This window comes from Lotus japonicus, chromosome 1, assembly GCF_012489685.1.
Source record: "Lotus japonicus ecotype B-129 chromosome 1, LjGifu_v1.2".
In the NCBI taxonomy this organism is placed as follows: domain Eukaryota; kingdom Viridiplantae; phylum Streptophyta; class Magnoliopsida; order Fabales; family Fabaceae; genus Lotus; species Lotus japonicus.
This window is the reverse complement of record NC_080041.1, coordinates 130,465,320-130,486,343: the sequence shown is the minus strand read 5'-3', so window position 1 is coordinate 130,486,343 and position 21,024 is coordinate 130,465,320. Positions and strand designations below refer to the sequence as shown.

The 21,024-nt window shown below is 35.9% G+C and overlaps 2 protein-coding genes across 2 annotated transcripts; both read right to left on the bottom strand.

Annotated features, from left to right (window-relative positions):
• Positions 1-637: 637 nt before the first annotated feature.
• Positions 638-4,847, bottom strand: LOC130725645 (TMV resistance protein N-like). The gene is made up of 4 exons (XM_057576858.1): positions 4,665-4,847; positions 2,118-2,617; positions 779-1,895; positions 638-691 (listed from the first exon to the last, which is right to left on the bottom strand). Exons 1-4 carry the CDS (start codon positions 4,845-4,847, stop codon positions 638-640), a joined length of 1,854 nt encoding a protein of 617 aa, XP_057432841.1.
• A 12,769-nt stretch (positions 4,848-17,616) lies between these two features.
• Positions 17,617-20,362, bottom strand: LOC130725587 (protein FAR1-RELATED SEQUENCE 5-like). Its single transcript, XM_057576807.1, has 3 exons — positions 18,113-20,362; positions 17,956-18,024; positions 17,617-17,871 (listed from the first exon to the last, which is right to left on the bottom strand). Exons 1-3 carry the CDS (start codon positions 20,360-20,362, stop codon positions 17,617-17,619), a joined length of 2,574 nt encoding a protein of 857 aa, XP_057432790.1.
• Between the last annotated feature and the right edge of the window lie 662 nt (positions 20,363-21,024).

The following is a 21,024-nucleotide window of genomic DNA, read 5'->3' as shown; positions in this document are numbered from 1 at the left end:
GTTAGTTTTTGGATGGAAAAGTGAGGAGGGACCAAAAGTGTTAACGGAGATTAACGTCGGGGAGGCAAAATGAGATTTTTAAAGTTTAGGGACCCCAATTACACATATCCCTTTCATGGGGGACCAAAAGTGCAATTAAGCCAAAAATAAACTAAGCGACTCATTTCATAAAGTAATCAATTCCTCTAAAATTGAAATTAAAGAGTCAATCTATCTAATGCCTTTCGCCTCATTCTAATGCCTTTCGCCTCATTCTTAAACAACATCATTGAAAATTATAGACTATATCTTCAGTTCATCAAATGACAAAGTAACAATTTGAAGAATTTCACACTCATCAAGTGATCAAAAGTTATCTCCCACTATATTCAACATGTTAATTTAAAATATAAAAGATGTTTTATTTTTTAACTTGAAAAATAACGTATAACAACATTACACAAGTGTCAATCAAATAAGATGTGTCAACTTCACGTTTCTGAGCCAAAAAAAAAAATCTCAAACACAACAAAAAGGTGTGTAACACTAATCGTAATGTCCGACACTACTAGGACACTCGTTTGAGAAACAGAAAATTATGGGTTTATTGAAACTTAACTAATAAAAAAACCACTAAATAAGTTTCAACAAATGTTTCTCAATTTGCATCCAAACTAGTACTAATTGTGTCAACATCTAAGTTGGTGGAAAGCTACATCATCTACCATATATTCATCAAAATAGGAAATTGAAGGGGAATTGCAAACATAAAACAACCATGCAGATCGATATAACTTACCGTATTGTTTCTTAGAACATGGAGAATGTCTTCATAGGCCCACAATCTACTGATGTTACCAGGATCTGCAGGTGATTCCGCATAAACTATTCGCCTACCCATTTCCTGTACCAAGTCATGCATTCTAACCTCACCATCATCATCTACCTTTATGAATGATTTGGAAATCAACACTTGCAAAGCGTATTTTGGAGAGAAACCACGACCACTTAGCAACAAATCAGCAAGGTGGTCCAGTTTGTAACCATTGAAACAACATGCAATGTCAAGGAAAATTGTTTTCACATCATCATCCAAATTTTGGAAGCAGAATATTAGGAGCCCCGGAATATCATCCGGAGCATATCTTTCACAGTTGTCCAAGAGAGATTTCCATTCAGAAATTGACTTACCAAACAAGTTAGAACCAACTAATTCCAAAGTCAATGGAATTCCAAGGGAATAATTCACTATACGTTTTGATAGTTTCATATAATCTGGATCAGCGTCACTATCTTCAAAGGCCTTCAAACAAAATAAATGAAGAGCCTGGTTGAAATTTAATGCATCGAGTCTTAAGCTGCTATGAACTCCCTGTGAATCAAGCAAACGTCTATCCCTTGTTGTTATGATGACTTTGCTACCAGAACCAAACCAATCACCATCTCCGGCTAATGACTCCAACTGCTCCGTGCTGCTAACATCATCCAGAATCAAAAGAACCTTCATGCGGTGGAGCCTTCGTTTTAGTATTGGGATTATTTGACTTGCATCTGTAAACTTGATGTTTTTGTCGTCAAGTATATCAGAAAGGAGTTTCTCTTGCAGTCTCACTAGGCCAAGGTCACGTGATTTTTGGGTAACATCAGCAAGAAAACATATGCCTTCAAACTGATCAGAGATCCAACTATATACAGCTTGAGCAAATGTTGTTTTACCTACTCCACCGTGTCCCCAAATCCCTACCATGATGGTTTTCTGGTCGGGCTCCAATTCAAGAAGTGTGTTTATTTTATACATCTGATCGTCCAGTCCAACTAGGAAATTAGGACCAGCAATATTATGCAAAGGGGTGCGATTGATTTTTCTGGACACCACTCCAATAATCTTTCGAACAAACATATATTCAGATTTAGACCTGAGAAATCACAAATCACACCGTGGGTTGTAATTTTATTTTATTTTTTCTTTAAAGAAAAAGTGAAAAATGCAAAAATGATTTGTGTGCCACGGAATAGTCAGCATGACCACCATAGATTAGATTGTTGGTGTTGGGTGTCTGTCACTATTACGTGGTACACCAATCTGGAAAAAAAGTGGCAGCTAATTTATCATAGTTGAATAATAAAACACATTGTACCCTTGTTGGATAGCCCAGCCAGACAAATTGGCCGCATCAGCTAAAGCCTGCCTCCATTGTTCGAGTTTTGCGTGGTCAACGCGGTGTTGTTGCTCATGCTTGGCCATGGCTTCACCATAACTCCCTAGCTGATGCCTTACATGCGCTGGATCCACGTCCACGAACACTGGCAAAACCAATCGATCATGACCCTTGCAACAATCCATGATGTGGACAAGTTCATCCAAGCAATATGATGAGGAAGCATAGTTTGGTGAGAAAACCACGATGCCAATCATGGACTCTTCGATGGCTCTGAGGAGGGAGGGCTTAATCTCTTTCCCTCCTGAAAGCTCATCGTCATCGAAGAAGGTTCGGATTCCCCTTGTTTTCAGAGAGTGGTAGAGATCGCTCGTAAACCACTTGCGAGTATCGACTCCTCTGAAACTCAGAAACACATCGTAGGCCCATTTACCTGTTGAATATGGAACAACATCATCTCCTTCTTGTTCAGCCACTGACTACCGAGGAATTAACACAAACAATTGCAAGACAAGAACACTATGCAAAAGTACTAGACTTTCGTTATAGCAGGTAACCTGCGACTAACTCCCAGAAACAGGATCAACGTTTGGGAAATCATTTCATGGCGTATACACACAAGTTTTCTTAAACAAATAAGTCCACCAACCATAGGTTGGCAAACGGCACACCGCACTATTCTTAAAAAACTCTAGAGATTTGTACCTAACATATTTTAGAGCATCTCCAATGCTAGTTCTTATTTCTTAGTTCTTAGCACTATTCATGTGGGCCCGTATTGCCACATATGTTTAAGCAACTCTCAAGTAATTTTGCTCCAACCATGCGTTCTTAGTTCTTAGTTCTTACTACTATTCATTTGGTCTCACCAACCACATTATTTATACTTTTTTTTCCATAAAGTAATAAAACAAAACTCATAAAGTAATAAAGTAATTTGGATGAGAGAGAAATAATTAATATTTTAAGTTAAGAACTCAAAAAGCAAAACATCTTATATAAGAACTGAGTTCTTATTTTTAAGAACTAAGGAGTCCATGTCAGCACCTCCAATCGTAAAGAGGAAAATTTGCTGGATCCCACATGGCATACGTTATTAAAAAATTAAGCAAGGTGTGACTAAGACAAACAAAAGTCAAGCCACCAGAGGGTAAATTTTACAAGAAAAAGAGAAAGAGAAAGCCTTCCTAACTAGAGGGAATCTTCCTGTCCTGCCACAGCATTATTGCACTCCCTCTTAGTATGTAACAAATCAAAAGATGAAAAATAAGAAGCCAAGTTAATACAATCCTAAATCAAGATAGACATGTGGGTTGGATTGTTTAACAGAGCCTTCCAAGCAGAAAGAACCCCTTGGCAAGCCTGAAAATACTCCTTCAAATAATATAGCTAGACTTGAAACCCAACTTTGCATCCTTGACCCATGATCGAATTCAAACACCCCTTCTTTTCAAACCATGACTTCACAACTATAAAAACCTTCAAATATTATCATATTTCCACATAATTTATAGTTTCTAATTAAACCTTTACTTTTTTTAATAGGGCTTGAGTACAACTGTACAAGAAGCACTGAGGACAAATACAAGAATAACTGTTGGGCCGCAAGAGGATAAACCGGGGATCATCACATTGGGCTTACATGAGCACACCAAAGCGGATTGGACACTACATCTTTCACCCAAAACCTTAAGGCAATGGGTGTATGGGTCCTCTCACTTATAAAGTGTTCATCCTTCCTCTAACCATCCAATGTGGGACTTCTTTACTCACACTTGACATCCCAACAATCTCCCCCTCAAGTGTGAGTCCATCTCAAGCGCAAACCTCCAATTACTTGCACCGCCGTTGGATCTCCATCAACGGGACACGCCGCCTAGCCACCATTGCTATGAAGACTTTCGACACAAGGAGCCGTCACCATGATCGCCTAACCATCGGCTCTGATACCACTGTTGGGCCGCAAGAGGATAAACCGGGGGATCATCACATTGGGCTTACATGAGCACACCAAAGCGAATTGGACACCACATCTTTCACCCAAAACCTTAAGGCAATGGGTGTATGGGTCCTCTCACTTATAAAGTGTTCATCCTTCCTCTAACCATCCAATGTGGGACTTCTTTACTCACACTTGACATCCCAACAATAACAAATTAGAGTACCTAAATAAATCCATCAGAGAATAAAACTCTAACCCCTAGCTATTACATCAGAAAACTATCAGGGCTTTAAATGGCCTTCAAAAGTATAAAGCAATATGAACATGGTAGCTGAAAATCTGAAATGTGCTGCAGGGCATCCCAGATGAAGAATTCTGTGATTGAAGAAATAAGTCTTAATTGACTCCATGTAAGCAGGCATCAGAAACATATGTGACTGCAAGGACAAAAGGGTCTCTACACACTAGCAGAATTCAAAAACATCAATAACAGCAGTCTAAAATGATGACAAAGACCTCCCGCAGGCTCCTCGCCTCTGCAAATATTGCAGTAACCTTTGCCTTCGTTATCCTCTCACTCAAACCATCCACAAAAACTGTAAATGATCCCCGAAAATACTCCCCTTTTTTTCTCCTCTTCGCATCCCACTTTCCTCCTCCAGCACCCTCAAAATATCTTGGTTTTGCCCCTTCCCCTCCAATCCATCATCACTCCTTCTCCTAGCCCAAACATTACCCTGCCTTCTCCATGCCCTGGCAGAGCTCATGATAGCAAAATTGAAAGGAATTGATTGTTTCTCTAAACAAAAATCCTTCTTCTGATTGTAGATACCTGACTGCCTGGCTTCATGGATTTGATTTTGAATATTAAATTTCTATTTCTACTACCAGATTAATACCGAGCAGGATTGGGTGGGGTTAACAGTATGCACTGTATGCTTATCCTTGTTTTGTTTCATTCCATAAATAAATGTTAAAGTGTATATTAAATATGTTGCATACTAGGATACCTCAACGTTTACTCAGGTATGATACAGAAATAAGTTAGGGTATGACGTGGACCAATTAGAAAGGTGCATGTGGCAAGGAATTTATTTTTTGTTATTTCATTTTTTAATAACCGAAAAAGGGAAAAAGAAATTAAGTTAACCTTAGTTAACCGAAGTTAACCCAAGGTGGCAGGTAGTCAGAGTTGAATGACTACTCCACTTTTCACCTTCCCAACATTTTCAAAGTTCAAAGTCATCTTCGCTGAGAAGCTTTATCTTCCCGAAAAAGCTCTACTGTTTCCAAGCAAAGACCAAGCTCAGTGCAACTCCGCCGGTCCTTCGTCTCACTCTTTCAAGGTACCGCTTAGTTCTTCGTCTCACTCTTTCCCTTTCCCCTCTCTTCCTCCTTTATCGTTACGTTTTTCAATTTCAGTTTAAGTTTTCCGTTTTGTATCTGATGTCGGTTTCCATTTACTTTTGGTTTTTGTTTTGTTTACATGCTTTGGTGCGTGTTCGTGTCTTGTTCGTGAAGGGATTTTAGGGATTTTGTGTTGCATGTTGATATTGTTGCGGTGTTTGCCCATGGGTTCAGTGTTTGAGGTTTTGTTTTTCGATTATAGGTTTAATCCAATATTTGTTGATATGGGGTTAATGTTGGCATATTGAATAAAAAAAATTCAACGGAATTTTGATCTGGGATAGGGTTTGTGGTTGGTAATCTCTTTGACTTTTCTCTTTTGTTTTTTGGTTGAGGTTTTTCTCTGTTGTTGATGTTGTTGTTTACAGATATGACATATGTTCAGGATTGGTAATGTGTATGACATATGCTTGTTGATAATTTTTTTTTTGATTCATAAGTGGCTTGTTGTGTCCATTCTGTTGTTATCTTTTAGGTGATTTAATCTACCTAAATTTTTTATTGTGAAGCAATGGATCCCTATCCCTGTGGTTGTTCCTCTCGTAGAAATGCCCCAAGGTTTTCAATCCCTATAATTCTGGGAGATTTTAACATGAGATTGCCAAAGGTTTTTTATGAAAGTAAGAAAAATGAAATTAAGAATGAGGTGCAGCTGACTGATCCTATGGGAAACTGTTTGAAGATGAAAGTTGTTGTGGGGCCGTCTGGAGGGATTCTTTTTGAGGCTATTCCTATATTGGTTTCATTTTATGGTCTTGAAAAAGATCATGATATGGTTTTCATACATCAAGGGGGGAATAGGTTCAAAGTTGAAATTTATGATGAAAATAGAAAACATTTCCCGTATCCAAATCATAGTGAAAAAGGGAAGAACAAAACACCAACTGTTTCCCCTTCTCCAAATCCCCCAACCCCAGAGGTTATATACTTGAGTTCTGACAATGAGGAAGAGGTTGTGGCTGTGGCTGAGGAAGAGGGTGTGGCTGCTGAAGAGGTTGTGGCTGCGGAAGAAGTTGCTGCACCTGGCCAAGCTCAAAATGGAATTCAGACCTTTGAGGAGAATGTGACTAGTTCTCTTGCTGGTGGTGGTCAGACTGTGGTAAGCATCGATGTTTGTATTTTTTAGATAGATGCTTTTAGTATATGTATATGTCTCTCTAATGCGACTTTTTACTTTATTTTTTTCAGGCATTGCCACGGTCATATGTCTGTGGCCACCTTAGACAGAACTGGCAATCTGTTTTATTGAAGAATGAAGGGGATGAAGAGTGGTACATTTGCAAGCTCTGTTGGAGGACGAGGAATGGAAGAATTACGGATTGCCATCTTGGAGATGGGTTTTACAAGTTTGTCACTGACAACTCTTTAGCCGAACACGACCGGCTGGTTTTTAGAACTGTTAATGGGTCCAATAACATTCTGCATGTTAGGATTGAGCGCCATAATGACAATGGTGCCAATGGCAATTAGATTAGTAGTTTTGTGGCCATGATTTCATGTTGAGGACAAATGATGTTTTCTATTGCACTGTTTATGTTTAGCGCTGGTTGAACATGCTTTGCTTAAAATAAGTTTTATATTTTACAGCTTATGCTTATGCTTTAATATTTGTTTTGCCTTTGTTAATGTTAATTATGTTATTATTTCAATTTTTTGTAGTTAAAGAAATGGCCTCCCAATCCTTTACTTCCCCTAGATCTGGAAATTTTGTGAATGATGGAAGGCGTTGCAAGTGTGGTGTTTATCCTAACCTTAAGACGTCATGGACTAAGTTCAACTATGGGCGCACATTTTATCAATGCCCTACTGGGGTAAATAAACTAATTTATCCGGACTATACTTTGTGTTAGTTGAAATTCTTGATCTTAGTTTAAGTTCAATGTGTAGGGGTGCAATTATTTTGATTGGGCTGAAGCTCCTACTCAAGCTGTGGATGAAGTACCTCAAGTTAACCATTCTACTGTGAGTAATTCATAAAGTATCAGGGAGACCAGTGCTCAGATTGAGGAAGCCACTTTGAAAGTTTTGCTGGCTGATGCAAAGAGGAGGGAGGAAGCTTATGAGCAGGTTATTAGGGGCACTTGGGTCTTTGCTTTCGTTTGTATTGTGCTTGTGATTGTTGCAATAGGTTTTGCAAGCAAAATGGGTTAAGTTGAAGTGTCTGAAATGTAGTACGTATTTAAGACTTGAACCTTATGTTTCATGTTTCTATGTAGCTTCTATGTAATGCACTACATTGGTCCATAACTATAATTTATGCTATCATGAAGTTTGGTATGGAAACATCTAATGTATAAGCATGATTATATTATGTAGTTTTTAATTGTTATTTCTTTAAAAAAAAGATTAGTGCATGATATAAATTATAATAAAATAAGTTTAGAAGTAAATTGAATTGAGTCTTTAAATCCAATAAGACTTGAACTACATTGCTCCATAACTATAACTATAATTTATGCTATCATGAGGTTTGGTATGCAAACATCTAATGTATAAGCATGATTATGTCATGTAGTTTTTAATTGTTATTTCTTTAAAAAGATTAGTGCATGATCTATATATATTAGAAAAGAACAACTTCTAGCATGACGTGTCGCTCTCACAGGCCAAGTTAGTGACGTGTCGCTCCCAGATTAATTCTCACATAATATTTTACATGTAAGCTCTTTCTCCTTGGCCCCACATGCCACATGTGCCCTGATTTTTCCTTACCTTATTTCTCCTTAATAAAAAAAATACATTTTTAAATTTTAGATTTGATTATGATTTAGGTTTTTTATTTCTTGATTCTATCTTAATTTATTTTTGATTTATTTTTAGAGTATTAATTAATTTTTATGGTATTTTTATTGAATTTTCGGATTTTTAATTAATTCCAGATTTTATGAGTTTTTATTGTGATTTGCTAGATTTTAATAGTTTTTATCTATTTTTATTTAGTAAATTTTTAAATTTTAGATTTGATTAGGATTTATGTTGTTTATTTCTGTATTTTATCTTAATTTATATTATTATTTATTTTTAGAGTATTAATTATTTTTTATGGTATTTTTATTGAATTTTCGGATTTTTAATTAATTTCGGATTTTATGAGTAAAAGGCCAAGTTAGTGACGTGTCGCTCCCAGATTAATTCTCACATAATATTTTACATGTAAGCTCTTTCTCTTTGGCCCCACGTGCCACATGTGCCCTGATTTTTCCTTACCTTAATTCTCCTTAATAAAAAAAATACATTTTTAAATTTTAGATTTGATTATGATTTAGGTTTTTTTATTTCTTGATTTTATCTTAATTTATTTTTGATTTATTTTTAGAGTATTAATTAATTTTTATGGTATTTTTATTGAATTTTCGGATTTTTAATTAATTCCAGATTTTATGAGTTTTTATTGTGATTTGCTAGATTTTAATAGTTTTTATCTATTTTTATTTAGTACATTTTTAAATTTTAGATTTGATTAGGATTTATGTTGTTTATTTCTGTATTTTATCTTAATTTATATTATTATTTATTTTTAGAGTATTAATTATTTTTTATGGTATTTTTATTGAATTTTCGGATTTTTAATTAATTCCGGATTTTATGAGTTTTTATTGTGATTTGCTAGATTTTGATAGTTTTTATCTATATTTATTTAGTACATTTTTAAATTTTAGATTTGATTAGGATTTATGTTGTTTATTTCATGATTTTATTTTAATATAAAATCTGTGATAAGTGATTTAAATCAATAATACATCCCATCAGCAAAAACCCTCTTAAAACCTTGCCTACCTCCACTATCTCCTCCATGGAATTCATCTCCTCCAAGCAATTTTCATCTCACTCTCCACTGAACGGAACCACCCCCACAAAATCGTCTCATCTCTCAACGGAACCACTTTGCCATCGACTTGCAATCGCATCCCTCCGATTTGCTGCCTTGGACTGATTGGGAAGGTTGCAGATGGAGGTTTCAAATTATTTTCTTCCTTTGCTTGCATAATATGTTATGGTTTTTTTCAATTTTATTTTACTTTACCTTTAACTTTCATTCACTCATGTTTGACTTCAAGGTCAATTTCGTTCATCACTTGTCATGCTAATTTCAAATTCTTTTCTTCAGGTTTTTTTTTTATAGATATTCCACCAAAAGAGATTCTTTGGAAGCCATGGATGGTGAGTCCATTTTATATTCTATATGGAATTTTGCAATATTTTGATTTGTTTTTTATGTTTTATGATTCTCCTTTGTATGTGATTCTATTTTATTTGTTTTTCTTAATTTGCATCTAAAATTTGTGTCCTATGTTATAGGAGGTGAAACATTGATCTGTGTATGTTTTGATTAACCTAATCATTGTCAGTGAAGTGGATTGAGGGAGTGAAAGAATTGAGGGGAGAGGAAGAAGAAGTTGTAGATTTTTTTGTGTATTTTTTTACATGGTCTCCTTTTATTTCTATTCCTATGGAAAAATGACTTTCAAATGCTTGGTTTGTCAAGTTAAATCTGCATAATTATAAAAGGAATGGGAGAATGGAATGAAGGATAAAGTATTAGTGGTTTTTTCAACAATTATATACTATTTTATTTATTACATTCAGTCAAGTCAATGTTTGATGAAAAACTCATGTAAGAATGATTTCTATATAATCTATTTAGTGTAAGGTGTGGAAAAATCAACTTTTGGGCAAAAATCACTATTTTCAGTGTTTGCATGAAAACTCACTATTTTATTTATTACATTCAGTCAAGTCAATGTTCGAAATTTTTATTTTGTACTTTTTTGAATTATTTTATGTTGTAATAAAAATTATAGAGAATATTAATTTTAAAATTTTAATTATTTTTTAATTAAAATTTGAATTACTTAAAATATAAAAAAGATTTCAAGCATGACATATAATACATATTTCGTATTTTATATATTTTTGAATTTTTTTATATAGTTATAAAAATTATAGGGAAAATATGAATCATTTTTTAATTAAATCTGAGGTATGCCTAAATTCATTATATGATGGAGGACTATTGTATGAAAGCTCTATATTGAAGTAGAATTTGGTAAACATATAGAAAAAAAAGTTTTAAAAGAAGTAATTAAGATAAAATTAATAAATAAACAACCTAAATCCTAATCAAATCTAAAATTTAAAAAGGTACTAATTAAAGATAGATAAAAGCTACCAAAATCTAGCAAATCACAATAAAAACTCATAAAATCTTGAATTAAATAAAATTCAAAAATTCAATAAAAATACCATAAAAATTAATTAATACTCTAAAAATAATTCAAAAATAAAATAAAAGACTCACAACAGAACATAAGCTATCTAACGAATTGACACGTGGATTTTTTTTTTTAAATCAAAAAATAAAAAACATAAATCATAATCAAATCTAAAATTTAAAAATGTACTAATTAAAGATAAATAAAAACTACAAAAATCTAGCAAATCACGATAAAAACTCATAAAATCCTGAATTAAATAAAAATACAAAAATTCAATAAAAATACTATAAAAATTAATTAATACTCTAAAAATAATTCAAAAATAAAATAAAAGACCCACAATATAGAAGATAAAGTTATCTAACGAATTGACACGTGAATTTTTTTTATGAGAATAAACCTGAGAGTGACACGTGGAATTTTCTATCTAACGAATTGACACGTGAATTTTTTTTTTTAAATCAAGAAATAAATAACCTAAATCCTAATCAAATCTAAAATTTAAAAGAGTACTAATTAAAGATAGATAAAAACTACCAAAATCTAGCAAATCACAATAAAAACTCATAAAATCCTGAATTAAATAAAAATACGAAAATTCAATAAAAATTAATTAATACTCTTAAAATAATTCAAAAATAAAATAAGAAACTTACAATAGAAGAGAAGTTATCTAACGAGGAACTAAATGTGCCTTTGGTTAGTGTTGTATAGCTAGAGAATGTGAAACGACTTCATGTTGATATGGGTCAAACTTAGTTTATTTTATTGTGTAAAAAATGAACTCGCATAATCACGTACATAAAGAATCTTTTCTCTTTTTTTCATTGTAGATTAAAGCAGCTATTGTTTATTAGCCATCATTAAACCACATCCCCTAATATGTTTTGCATAATTTGAGATTTGGTTAACCAATTTTTTTATTAGTTATTCAATTGTACGAAGTTCAATCTATGCAACAAGGTTTTTAATTTAAGACTTTTTGTCCACTTTGCTCATCATTTCATACTCTTCTATTTCATCAGTTGTTTATTATATTTTTAATGATCAGGGTATTAATTGACCTATCAAATATAATAGATGTATTCCCCGTGCAACGCGCGGGTAAAAAACACTAGTATAAATTGAAATAAAATAAGTTTAGAAGTAAATTGAATTGAGACTTGAACTACATTGCTCCATAACTATAATTTATGCATCTATGTATTCTATGTAATGATCGATCCTATATCATGCACACAACAAATCCACACAAAATAGTTATCCATTTCCATATGGAGCTATAAAATTATGGAAATCAAATTCATGCTAAAATAATAAGACTTCTTTTTAAGTCTAAGCTAAATAAAACAGCAGCAGAATATTCATGCACAGAGCCAAATTCATCCATGAAATAAAACCTGAAGGCCACCAAAACCAAATGGCACCTCAGACATTAAAGGGTTAAAGGTTCCCAACATCCAGCAAGATGAGAAAATAATGGCACACAGGCCAAAGTTGTCCAAGAGCAAATTTTAATTACAATCACAAAATCACGGGGGCAGGCATTATAGACAGAGTTCAAAAAAACATGCACCAAAGCTAAACAGCAGCTTTCTCCCCATCCTCAAAACATGCACAGCTTTGCAAAAGCAGGTCAATTCTTCCTAGTGAACGCCGACTTAACAAGGGTCCCATAGTTGTCAAAGGACTTCCTTATCAAGACATCCTGCATCTCGTTGAAAGGGTGGAGAGCAAGCTGCAATGCCAGTGTCAAGCGAGTTCCATTGTTAACCTGCAAAAAAGACATACATTGATCATAATTCTGTAGCCACTTCTCAAAGTTTCATAGCACAATTGTTAAAGTTTTAGAAAAGTAACCTGAAGATTGTAACCACTTCTCATACTGTCCTTCATCCAACATGCGACCCAAATGCCACAATCATTTCTACATACAAAATTAAGCAACAAAGAGCTTATAATGAGAATTCCCCTCAAATCCTACAATCCCACATCAAATCCCAACAATCTAAAATGATAAGGGTTTATAGGTCAGATGCACTTACGAATTAGCTCTCTGCACTGGCAGTCCTGGTAGTATGACAACCCTAAACAAGGAGCAGCGTGGCCTTGGAGTTGTTTCAAACTGGTAGAATGTGCTGTCCCTAAGCATGATCTCCATGTAGAGTGCCTGAATGAATGCAGTTTGAATTAGTGTAGCTTAAATAATAATCGCATGTACATGAATCAGTAAAATGGGAAAAAAATAGATGTGAAGACTTACAACTAACTTTGCATCTATTATCCTATATTCCAGCCTATCAGGTTGAGGGAATGAGTCTAACAAGACTATTTCTTGCTTTTCAAAATCAAAGATAATCAAGTACCAGTGCTCGTTGTTGTCATTCATCGGCACAAACACCTAACATAATGTCAAAACATTAATTTGATAGATAGATTTGCATAACATAGATAGATAGAACAACTAAATTGGAATTATTATGAGGTAACAAACTTTTGTCAACGTTTCAATCTTTCCCATGAAGGTTCTTTGCTGATGGGTAATCATGCTTCGGGGATGGATTGTCCAGCCAAGGATGTATTGCTGTCAATTAGAAAAGGTCAGGTTTGCTAATGCATGGAATAATATAACCTAAACTAACATTTCTACTGCAGAGGGAAAACTTACAGACAAGTACGTAGGCAAGAACCAAGTGGTTTGATTCTTGTTGAAGGCTCTTTCAGAGTAGGTTAACATGCAGGCACTCAAGTTTAGGATCTCTTGATCAAGACACCTTCTGGGCTTCAAGAATTGCATAATGCGACGAGTACCATCGACATTATTCAGGATTGGTTTGATAAGTGTCTCCTTGCTGTGTTAGAAAATAATAAATATTAAAAATTTTATACTAAAAGATATATATTGTAAACGAAAAATTATTAAAGTAATCTACTATCTACCTCTCTGCACTTCCAGCAGTACATCTCTTGAAGATATAACAAGCCACAGCAGCCTCGATGTAGCTCAGGGACTCTGTCACAGCAGGTCCAAACTGACTAACCATCCACTGATTCAAAGACAAATAAAGTAGTCATGGTATGCTAAAATTAAATAATATTCATTGATATATCGAGAGGGTCATAAAGAACTTACAGATGGAATATATAATGGATCAATGGGAGGGACTGGAGTGCACAAAGGAGTGTTGTCATTTGGCTTGAATGAAGGAGTTGTTGTCTTGGTGGGATCAATGTCATTTGCCTTAAAGGAAGGGGTAGCTGTCTTGGTGCCCAGTGGAACATGGTGTATTGTTTGAAACTCAGATGGAGAGAAAAGCTTTTTCACCAGACCACTTACATCTGTGGGTTTAGCTTTGTCATTTGTTGGGTTTGTCTTGAAGAATTTGTGAAGGATTTCTTCAGTTGCTGCTGTCCTGAGAGAGTACTTTGGGGTGATAACATATTCAGATCCTGGTGAGACCGGTTTGCCTAGGGTGACTGGATGAGAATTGATGGTGTACTGGCTGCACCAAGCATTTGTTAAGAACCCAACAACATGCATGAGCTTGTTGACATCTTCCTTCAATGAAGTCACTGTCTTTAGAACATCCTGCACATGGTTGTCAGAAATAATGAAAAAAGTTACTGCAGGGTGGCCATAAATAATGAACAATGAATAAGGTGTGAATTAAGTCACAGTCAGACATCATTACGAGAGAAATACCACCACTCACCCTCAACCAGAAAAGGAAATTTTCATTTTCTCTCACTCACTCAGTTATGACAAAAGGATGTTTATGAAGTTGTGAGCAAAGGACAAAAATTATCAGCAAATAAAGGTTGGTGCCATGAAGGTTGTCAGCAAAGTACTGTGAAAATGAAGTTATTAGTGCCACATAGGACAACAATTAGCCACATGCTAGTGCCACATGACAAAAGTTTGAAAATTTCAGAATGGCACAAAAACTGTGAAGACCAAAAAGTCAGGGAAAAGAATCTGCTTCATAAGTAAATGACAAACAAGCCACATCTTTATACACAAATGAAGAAAATGAAGAATAAAGGGAATAAATAAGTCAGGGTGCCATGAGTGAGTAATGGTCTTTCAAAAAAATAAAATAACAGTTGGACAGTGCACACACACATGACCGAAACCCTAAAAGTTGCTTTTGGACACAACACAGTATGTCATATATCAGACAAAAGCGCATAAGAAAAGAATCAGTGACATAAAATAATCAAAACCCTAAATGAAACCTCCTTTTGACCTTTGCATCAAAAAAAACCCTTTTGACTTCGCGTTGGACTTAACAATAAAATACCAACTTCAGTGAAAGAAAATAGGTTAATCAAAAGATGTGGAAGATTTGTGGTACATTTGTTGGGTTTATGCCAAAACCACAAATAAAAACTCCAGTTAAAGCAAAATATTTTGGGTTTAAGACCAAAATCTAAACCGGAACAAAATATACAACAGAAACCCTAAATATTTTCCTTAAAAATCTCTACTTTAACATACCTTTTCACTTGGACTTTCCTTCTCCGTACAGATCTCCGGAACAGGCTGTGTGGGTTCATCAGCGTGGGGAACATTGGCTTTCATGTCACACCGGCTTCAGCAACCATTTCATGAATGAAAAAAAAGAACACAAATTAGAAAACCACTGTGTTTGATGAAACCATTTCTAAACAAACAAATGAAACCCAGTTGCGAACAAACCTTGAAAAGATGGTAACGATTGACGGCTTCTTCACTGGCCTGTATGAATGGATTGAAAGGGTAGGGTGGGTGCGATACTTGAAGGGGGATGTGGTGGACTCAACATCTCGAGTCCTTCTCTTCCTCGTCGTCATTCTCCTCGGGGTGTTTCCTCTTCCAGTCATGGCGTTTCCGGCGGTTTCGGTGGAGGGTTTTCTGGAGAGAAGTGGGTTTCAAAACGTCTAGACACAATTCTAGAGCACCTTTATATAGACCCATCACGCTAGCTGGCATTGTTGACTCCAAACGACTGCTTGGTTGATTAAAATTCACTAAAGAAAGCATTTGTAACTTGTTGGAATAGAGATAAACTCTTCCCCTTCTGATTCAATGGTACCCTAATTCCAAATCCCAAGAAGCAAGCACTCATGACTTTCCCGCGTACCAACACATTGACATTGACAAAAGTAGGGGCACAGCTGTCATTTCCGGTCAGGATATAGGGGCATAATGGTTAAAGTAGGCGATATAATAGGGGCGAAATCGCCCAAGTGTGGTGATGAATAGGGGCATACTCGCGAATTCAAGTACATGTTTGAACAGCTCATAATGGCCTTTCATATTTTATTTTCCTTTATTTTCAAAAAATTGCGTTGAAAATCACCTAAACCCGCCATTAATTCATTTAAAAACCCAATTACTTAGATAAAAAAAATCTGTGTGTTGGAAATTAAAACTAATTTGTTTTTTTAAAGATTGATGCATATATATTGAAAACGAAATAAAAAAATATTAATGGTTAAATACTGAAAAATCATATATTATATGGTGTCATATTATATTAATTCAATGAATATTGATTCAATGAATATTGAATCATGAATAAAAAAAATCAATTTTATTCAAATTTAAGAACATATATTTAATTTTAAAAAAAAGAACATATATTTATGCACTAAATATTGAAATTATTTAAAATCATAAAATGTAAGGTGAGGTTTGCTTTCGGGATCCCTCGACACTTGTGATCCACACCGTAAGGTCAGATTTGCTTTCGGGATCCCTCGGCACTTGTGATCCACACCGTAAGGTGAGGTTTGCTTTCGGGATCCCTCGGCACTTGTGATCCACACCGTAAGGTGAGGTTTGCTTTCGGGATCCCTCGGCACTTGTGATCCACACTGTAAGGTCAGATTTTCTTTCGGGATCCCTCGGCACTTGTGAACCTCAGGTTTGCTTTCGGGATCCCTCGACACTTGTGATCCACACCGTAAGGTCAGGTTTGCTTTCGGGATCTTTCGACATTTTCACCAAATTTTTCCCTCTTGGTTTATATCACAAAACCATACCAATTCTCTCTAAGAACTTCATAATTACTTTACTGGAAGTCCAAGGATGGATTCTGGAAAGTTTGTCATCATTCTGAGGTCGAATGGACACTTTCTGGATTTGCGTTCATGTCTGGTTCATGCCTATGCATTTTTCGGCGAGTTGGCCGGAAAATCCATGCAATAAAACGTGTTTTCCTCCGTAATCCGACCTTCAAATTAGATGGTTACAAGGCCTACGTCCTTCTGGAAGAGAGGACATCTCAACCATGTGCCCAAGTCCGACCATCCCGCACCTTCGCCGCCTCCGGTCATCTTCTCCGGCGGGACCTTCGCCGGAAAATTCACAACGCCCATAATTTTACAGAGAATCTTTTCTGCAAGATCTTGGCCTTCTGAGCTAATTTCTAACCTCAGATTCATCATTACATGTTTAAAAACGTGACTTATCTTACTCACATGAATTGCAACCTCTTGAATAATGTGTGTGCCATCGGAAACCGTATTCTGTATAATGTGAATTAAAGCCTGTTGAATATAAATGTACAAAATGCAAAGTTCACAATTCCATTTGTTCGGCCTAGCGGGAGATGTTTCCCCAATTTTGTCTCATGACCCGGGATCGAATCTCAACTCCCGTAATTGCGTATTTTTTTAGGTCTATGCAAATTTTATTTTATTATATTCAATAACCAACTTAATAATAATAATATATTAAATGCATAGGAAAACAACAAATGTGATTGGCCCCAGTGGTTGATGCAACATCTTCTATGTCCCATGTCCAGGGATCGAATCTCACATCCGACACTTTTCCCCAATAAGAACCAGCCCAGTGGTTATAAACTTTGCATTTGAATGCTTTGAGGTCCTGGGTTCAACACCTCAAACCTTTTTTTTTTCTTTTTCATTGGTTTGCTAAATACAAAAACATTAGATATGAAGGAGGTAAATAACCCAGTGCTATACCATGGTCTGTTAATAAGATACCATAGTGCAAATTACTCCCAGGGTATGATGGCAAATTTTGACATTGAGGAAATTGAGGGAACATAGTGAACCCATCCATGTTGTTCATTCCAGGATGAAAAAAGTCCTGAGTCATAGGAGTCATAAAAGGATAATCCAAATCTTGAGAACAAGCTTCATTATCAATCTGATCCTGTAAAGCAGAGTTACATCTCAAATGCTCATGCTATTAACATATAATCTACTGAACAAAAAGGAATGGCACAAGGATAATTACCTTGCCTTTTCCTTTGACTTTTCCGCCAACTTCAGGCATTGTTACATTATATGGCAATACCTCATCAACCTACACACACAAATCAATTTAAATCACTGCTAAAATGAAGTAGGGTAGAAAAAATATTATAGTTTAAGAACTCAGAATGTATACTTACATCATCAAGCTCCATAGATGAATCACTCATATCAGCGGCGTGTGAACCAACTCCTTGACCCTCACGCATTTCCGGGCATGTACGAATTGTATGACCAGGCATTCTGCATCTTGAGCATAACCTTGTCTTCTTCCCACCTTTCTTCTTCCGGCCCTTTGTGATCACCACAGCGGGATCACCAATCAAGAATGGTCCAGTGTGTACGCTTTTGTTTCCCACCCTACGCATTTGAACACTTTCAGCCAACTTATATATGTCCTGCAAAACTTGAGAGAAATCATTCACATTCTCACAAGCTATTTCACTTAGTATGTTGCAAGTAGCAGAAAGCACACCCCTCCTTAACATCGCCAATTTCTTTGAATCATTGCCAGCAACAGTGTCATTAATCTGATTCATGTAGTCCACCTTAGCCGTCCTTGACCACCGTTTACATATAAGACTATCAGGAACTTCAGCCAGTCTCTCATTTCTCATTGCACATATCATATGAGAACAAGGAATTCCATAATACTCAAAGTGACCACAATCACACACAAACTTTGAAGAATTCTTGTCATATAAAACCACATACTCACGCCTTTCATACAAAGCCTTGTTCATCTTCACCATCACCACATCATTGACCTCGGTCCTTTGGATAATATTTAAGCCACCCACATATTGAATCTGAGTTTTAACTTCATTGAACATGCTCCTTGTCAATTTCTGGGAGAAACCTCGCTCAATATAACCAAGGGAAGTAGTGGGCAAAGGCTCCGTATACATTGTGTTAAAATCAGCAACTAACTCATTGTGTCGGTACTCCTTCACAGCCCTCTCAAAATTATGAATGAAATCAATCAGACTATTTTTACATTGAACATAGCTCTTGATGAATGAATTGATCCCTTCACACATTGACGTGGTTCTTATGCCTGCAGAGAATTTGTCCCCCATAAATGCAGTTGCACACATTTCTTTCATCCCATACATTCTTGTCAACCACTCATCATCACCAAATCCATACTTCTCCATAACCTTAGCCCAAACACGGTCAAATCTATCCGGATTGAAGTTGCCATAAATCAGAACTTTAAAATCATCCAAAAAGTCTGAATTCTTAAGTTTCTGTAGCGCTTTTTGTTGAATATGCCAACCACACAACCTGTGACGGGCATTAGGAAAGGCACAACTTATTTCTTCTTTCATAGCTAAATCACCATCTGTTACAACACCTTTTGGGTGCTTTTGAAACATACACTCAGCAAATGTCTCCAAAACCCACTTATAAGTCTCGATCGACTCATCCGTGACCAAAGCACAAGCAAAAACTGTTGTCTGCCCATGATGATTGTAGCCACAGAAAATCACAAGAGGCTTATTATACTTGTTCCTCTTATAGGTGCTGTCAAAGGCAATTACATCGCCAAAAGCATGGTAATCCACTCTGCTAACTCCATCACTCCAAAATAAGTCCTTGAGATTTTCATCTTCAGTTTTAGTATACTTGGAGAAAAACATTGGATCACCCTCAGCCTTAGCCTGAAAATATGACAAAGTAGCAACTGCATCTCCGTTACCTACCCTTATCCGCTTCTCCTTATCAATGTGATTGAACAGATCCTTCTTCGTAAAACCCAATGCCTCATGACTACCTTTTTGCCCCAGCATCAAGCCCATTATGTTGCAAGTCCTCACCCCATGTAGCTTAAGGCTATTAATCTGAGCCTTGTCAGAATCATTGAGGTGCCGAAAGGAAGAAATCAAGTGGACTTTATCCACAGGTGCCAGAACATGGTTGTGATTCTTGACAAAGTAACCAACTTTCCACTTACCTGAGTTGCTTTCAAATCGAACACGGAAGCGAGCTGGACATGACACCCTGGTAATTCCCTTTGCAACTCTAACCCGGTCCTTCCGCTGCAAGTATTTTCTATGCCTCACCCCCTCTTTGCTGCATACCAGTTGACAAGTAACAATGTAACCGTTAGCAGAATGATAGACATTGTCTCTCCTTACACCAAAACCATAACACTGAGCATATCTTTCATAGAACTTAATCGCATCCTCTTCAGAATCAAATTCCATACCCATTATATCATCTTCTGTCAAATCTAATATGCTCTTCTCATACACAGCACCATGATCGTCCTCATCCTCCACTACAGTAGAACCACCATTTCCCACATCATTATCAGTCCCATTGTTACCTAAACTGACATGAGCTTCTTCCTCTCCATTTTCACCCGCTTGTACATTACTTTCCATTACCTAACCAATTTCAGTACATTTTCAGATAAAAAAAAATATCCAACCTCAACTAAATCAGCACAACAAACACAACCTAAATTCACCATTTCAGAAAGACCTAACCTTGAAAAACAAATAAATCGAAAGAGACACACACAATTACTAAATAAAGAGGAGAAGGACTTACGTCAACACAAAATAGCTTAGAACCCTAAATGTCGAATCCGGAAAGAAACCCACAAACAAACACTTCAAATAGCTTCAGGAGCTGTCCAACAAGCCTTCGCTGCTTAGAGTGGAGGCTTCAACGCCGATAACAAACCCTTCGCCGCCGTTGTCACCTTCACCGCCGTGCACTCTTTGTTTATGCTCCCTCCAAAAGTGACAACCCACTTCAATTTCCCTCTCAGAAATTCAAAGCCTGGAAATGTGTTAACCACATGGGGCCCACACGGGTTCACTAACCTTAACTCAAGTGGGATATAATAATAAGGAATAATAAATATGTCTTTTTTCTTTTTTTACGGTATATGTTTAAAATTGAAACACATATTTAAATACGGTGCCAGGTGTCGATCCCCCATTGGTACACGACATAATGCGTCAGTCTTGTATCATACATTGGGGGTATGGTAGAATCCACCATTAAATATATATATATATATATATATATATATATA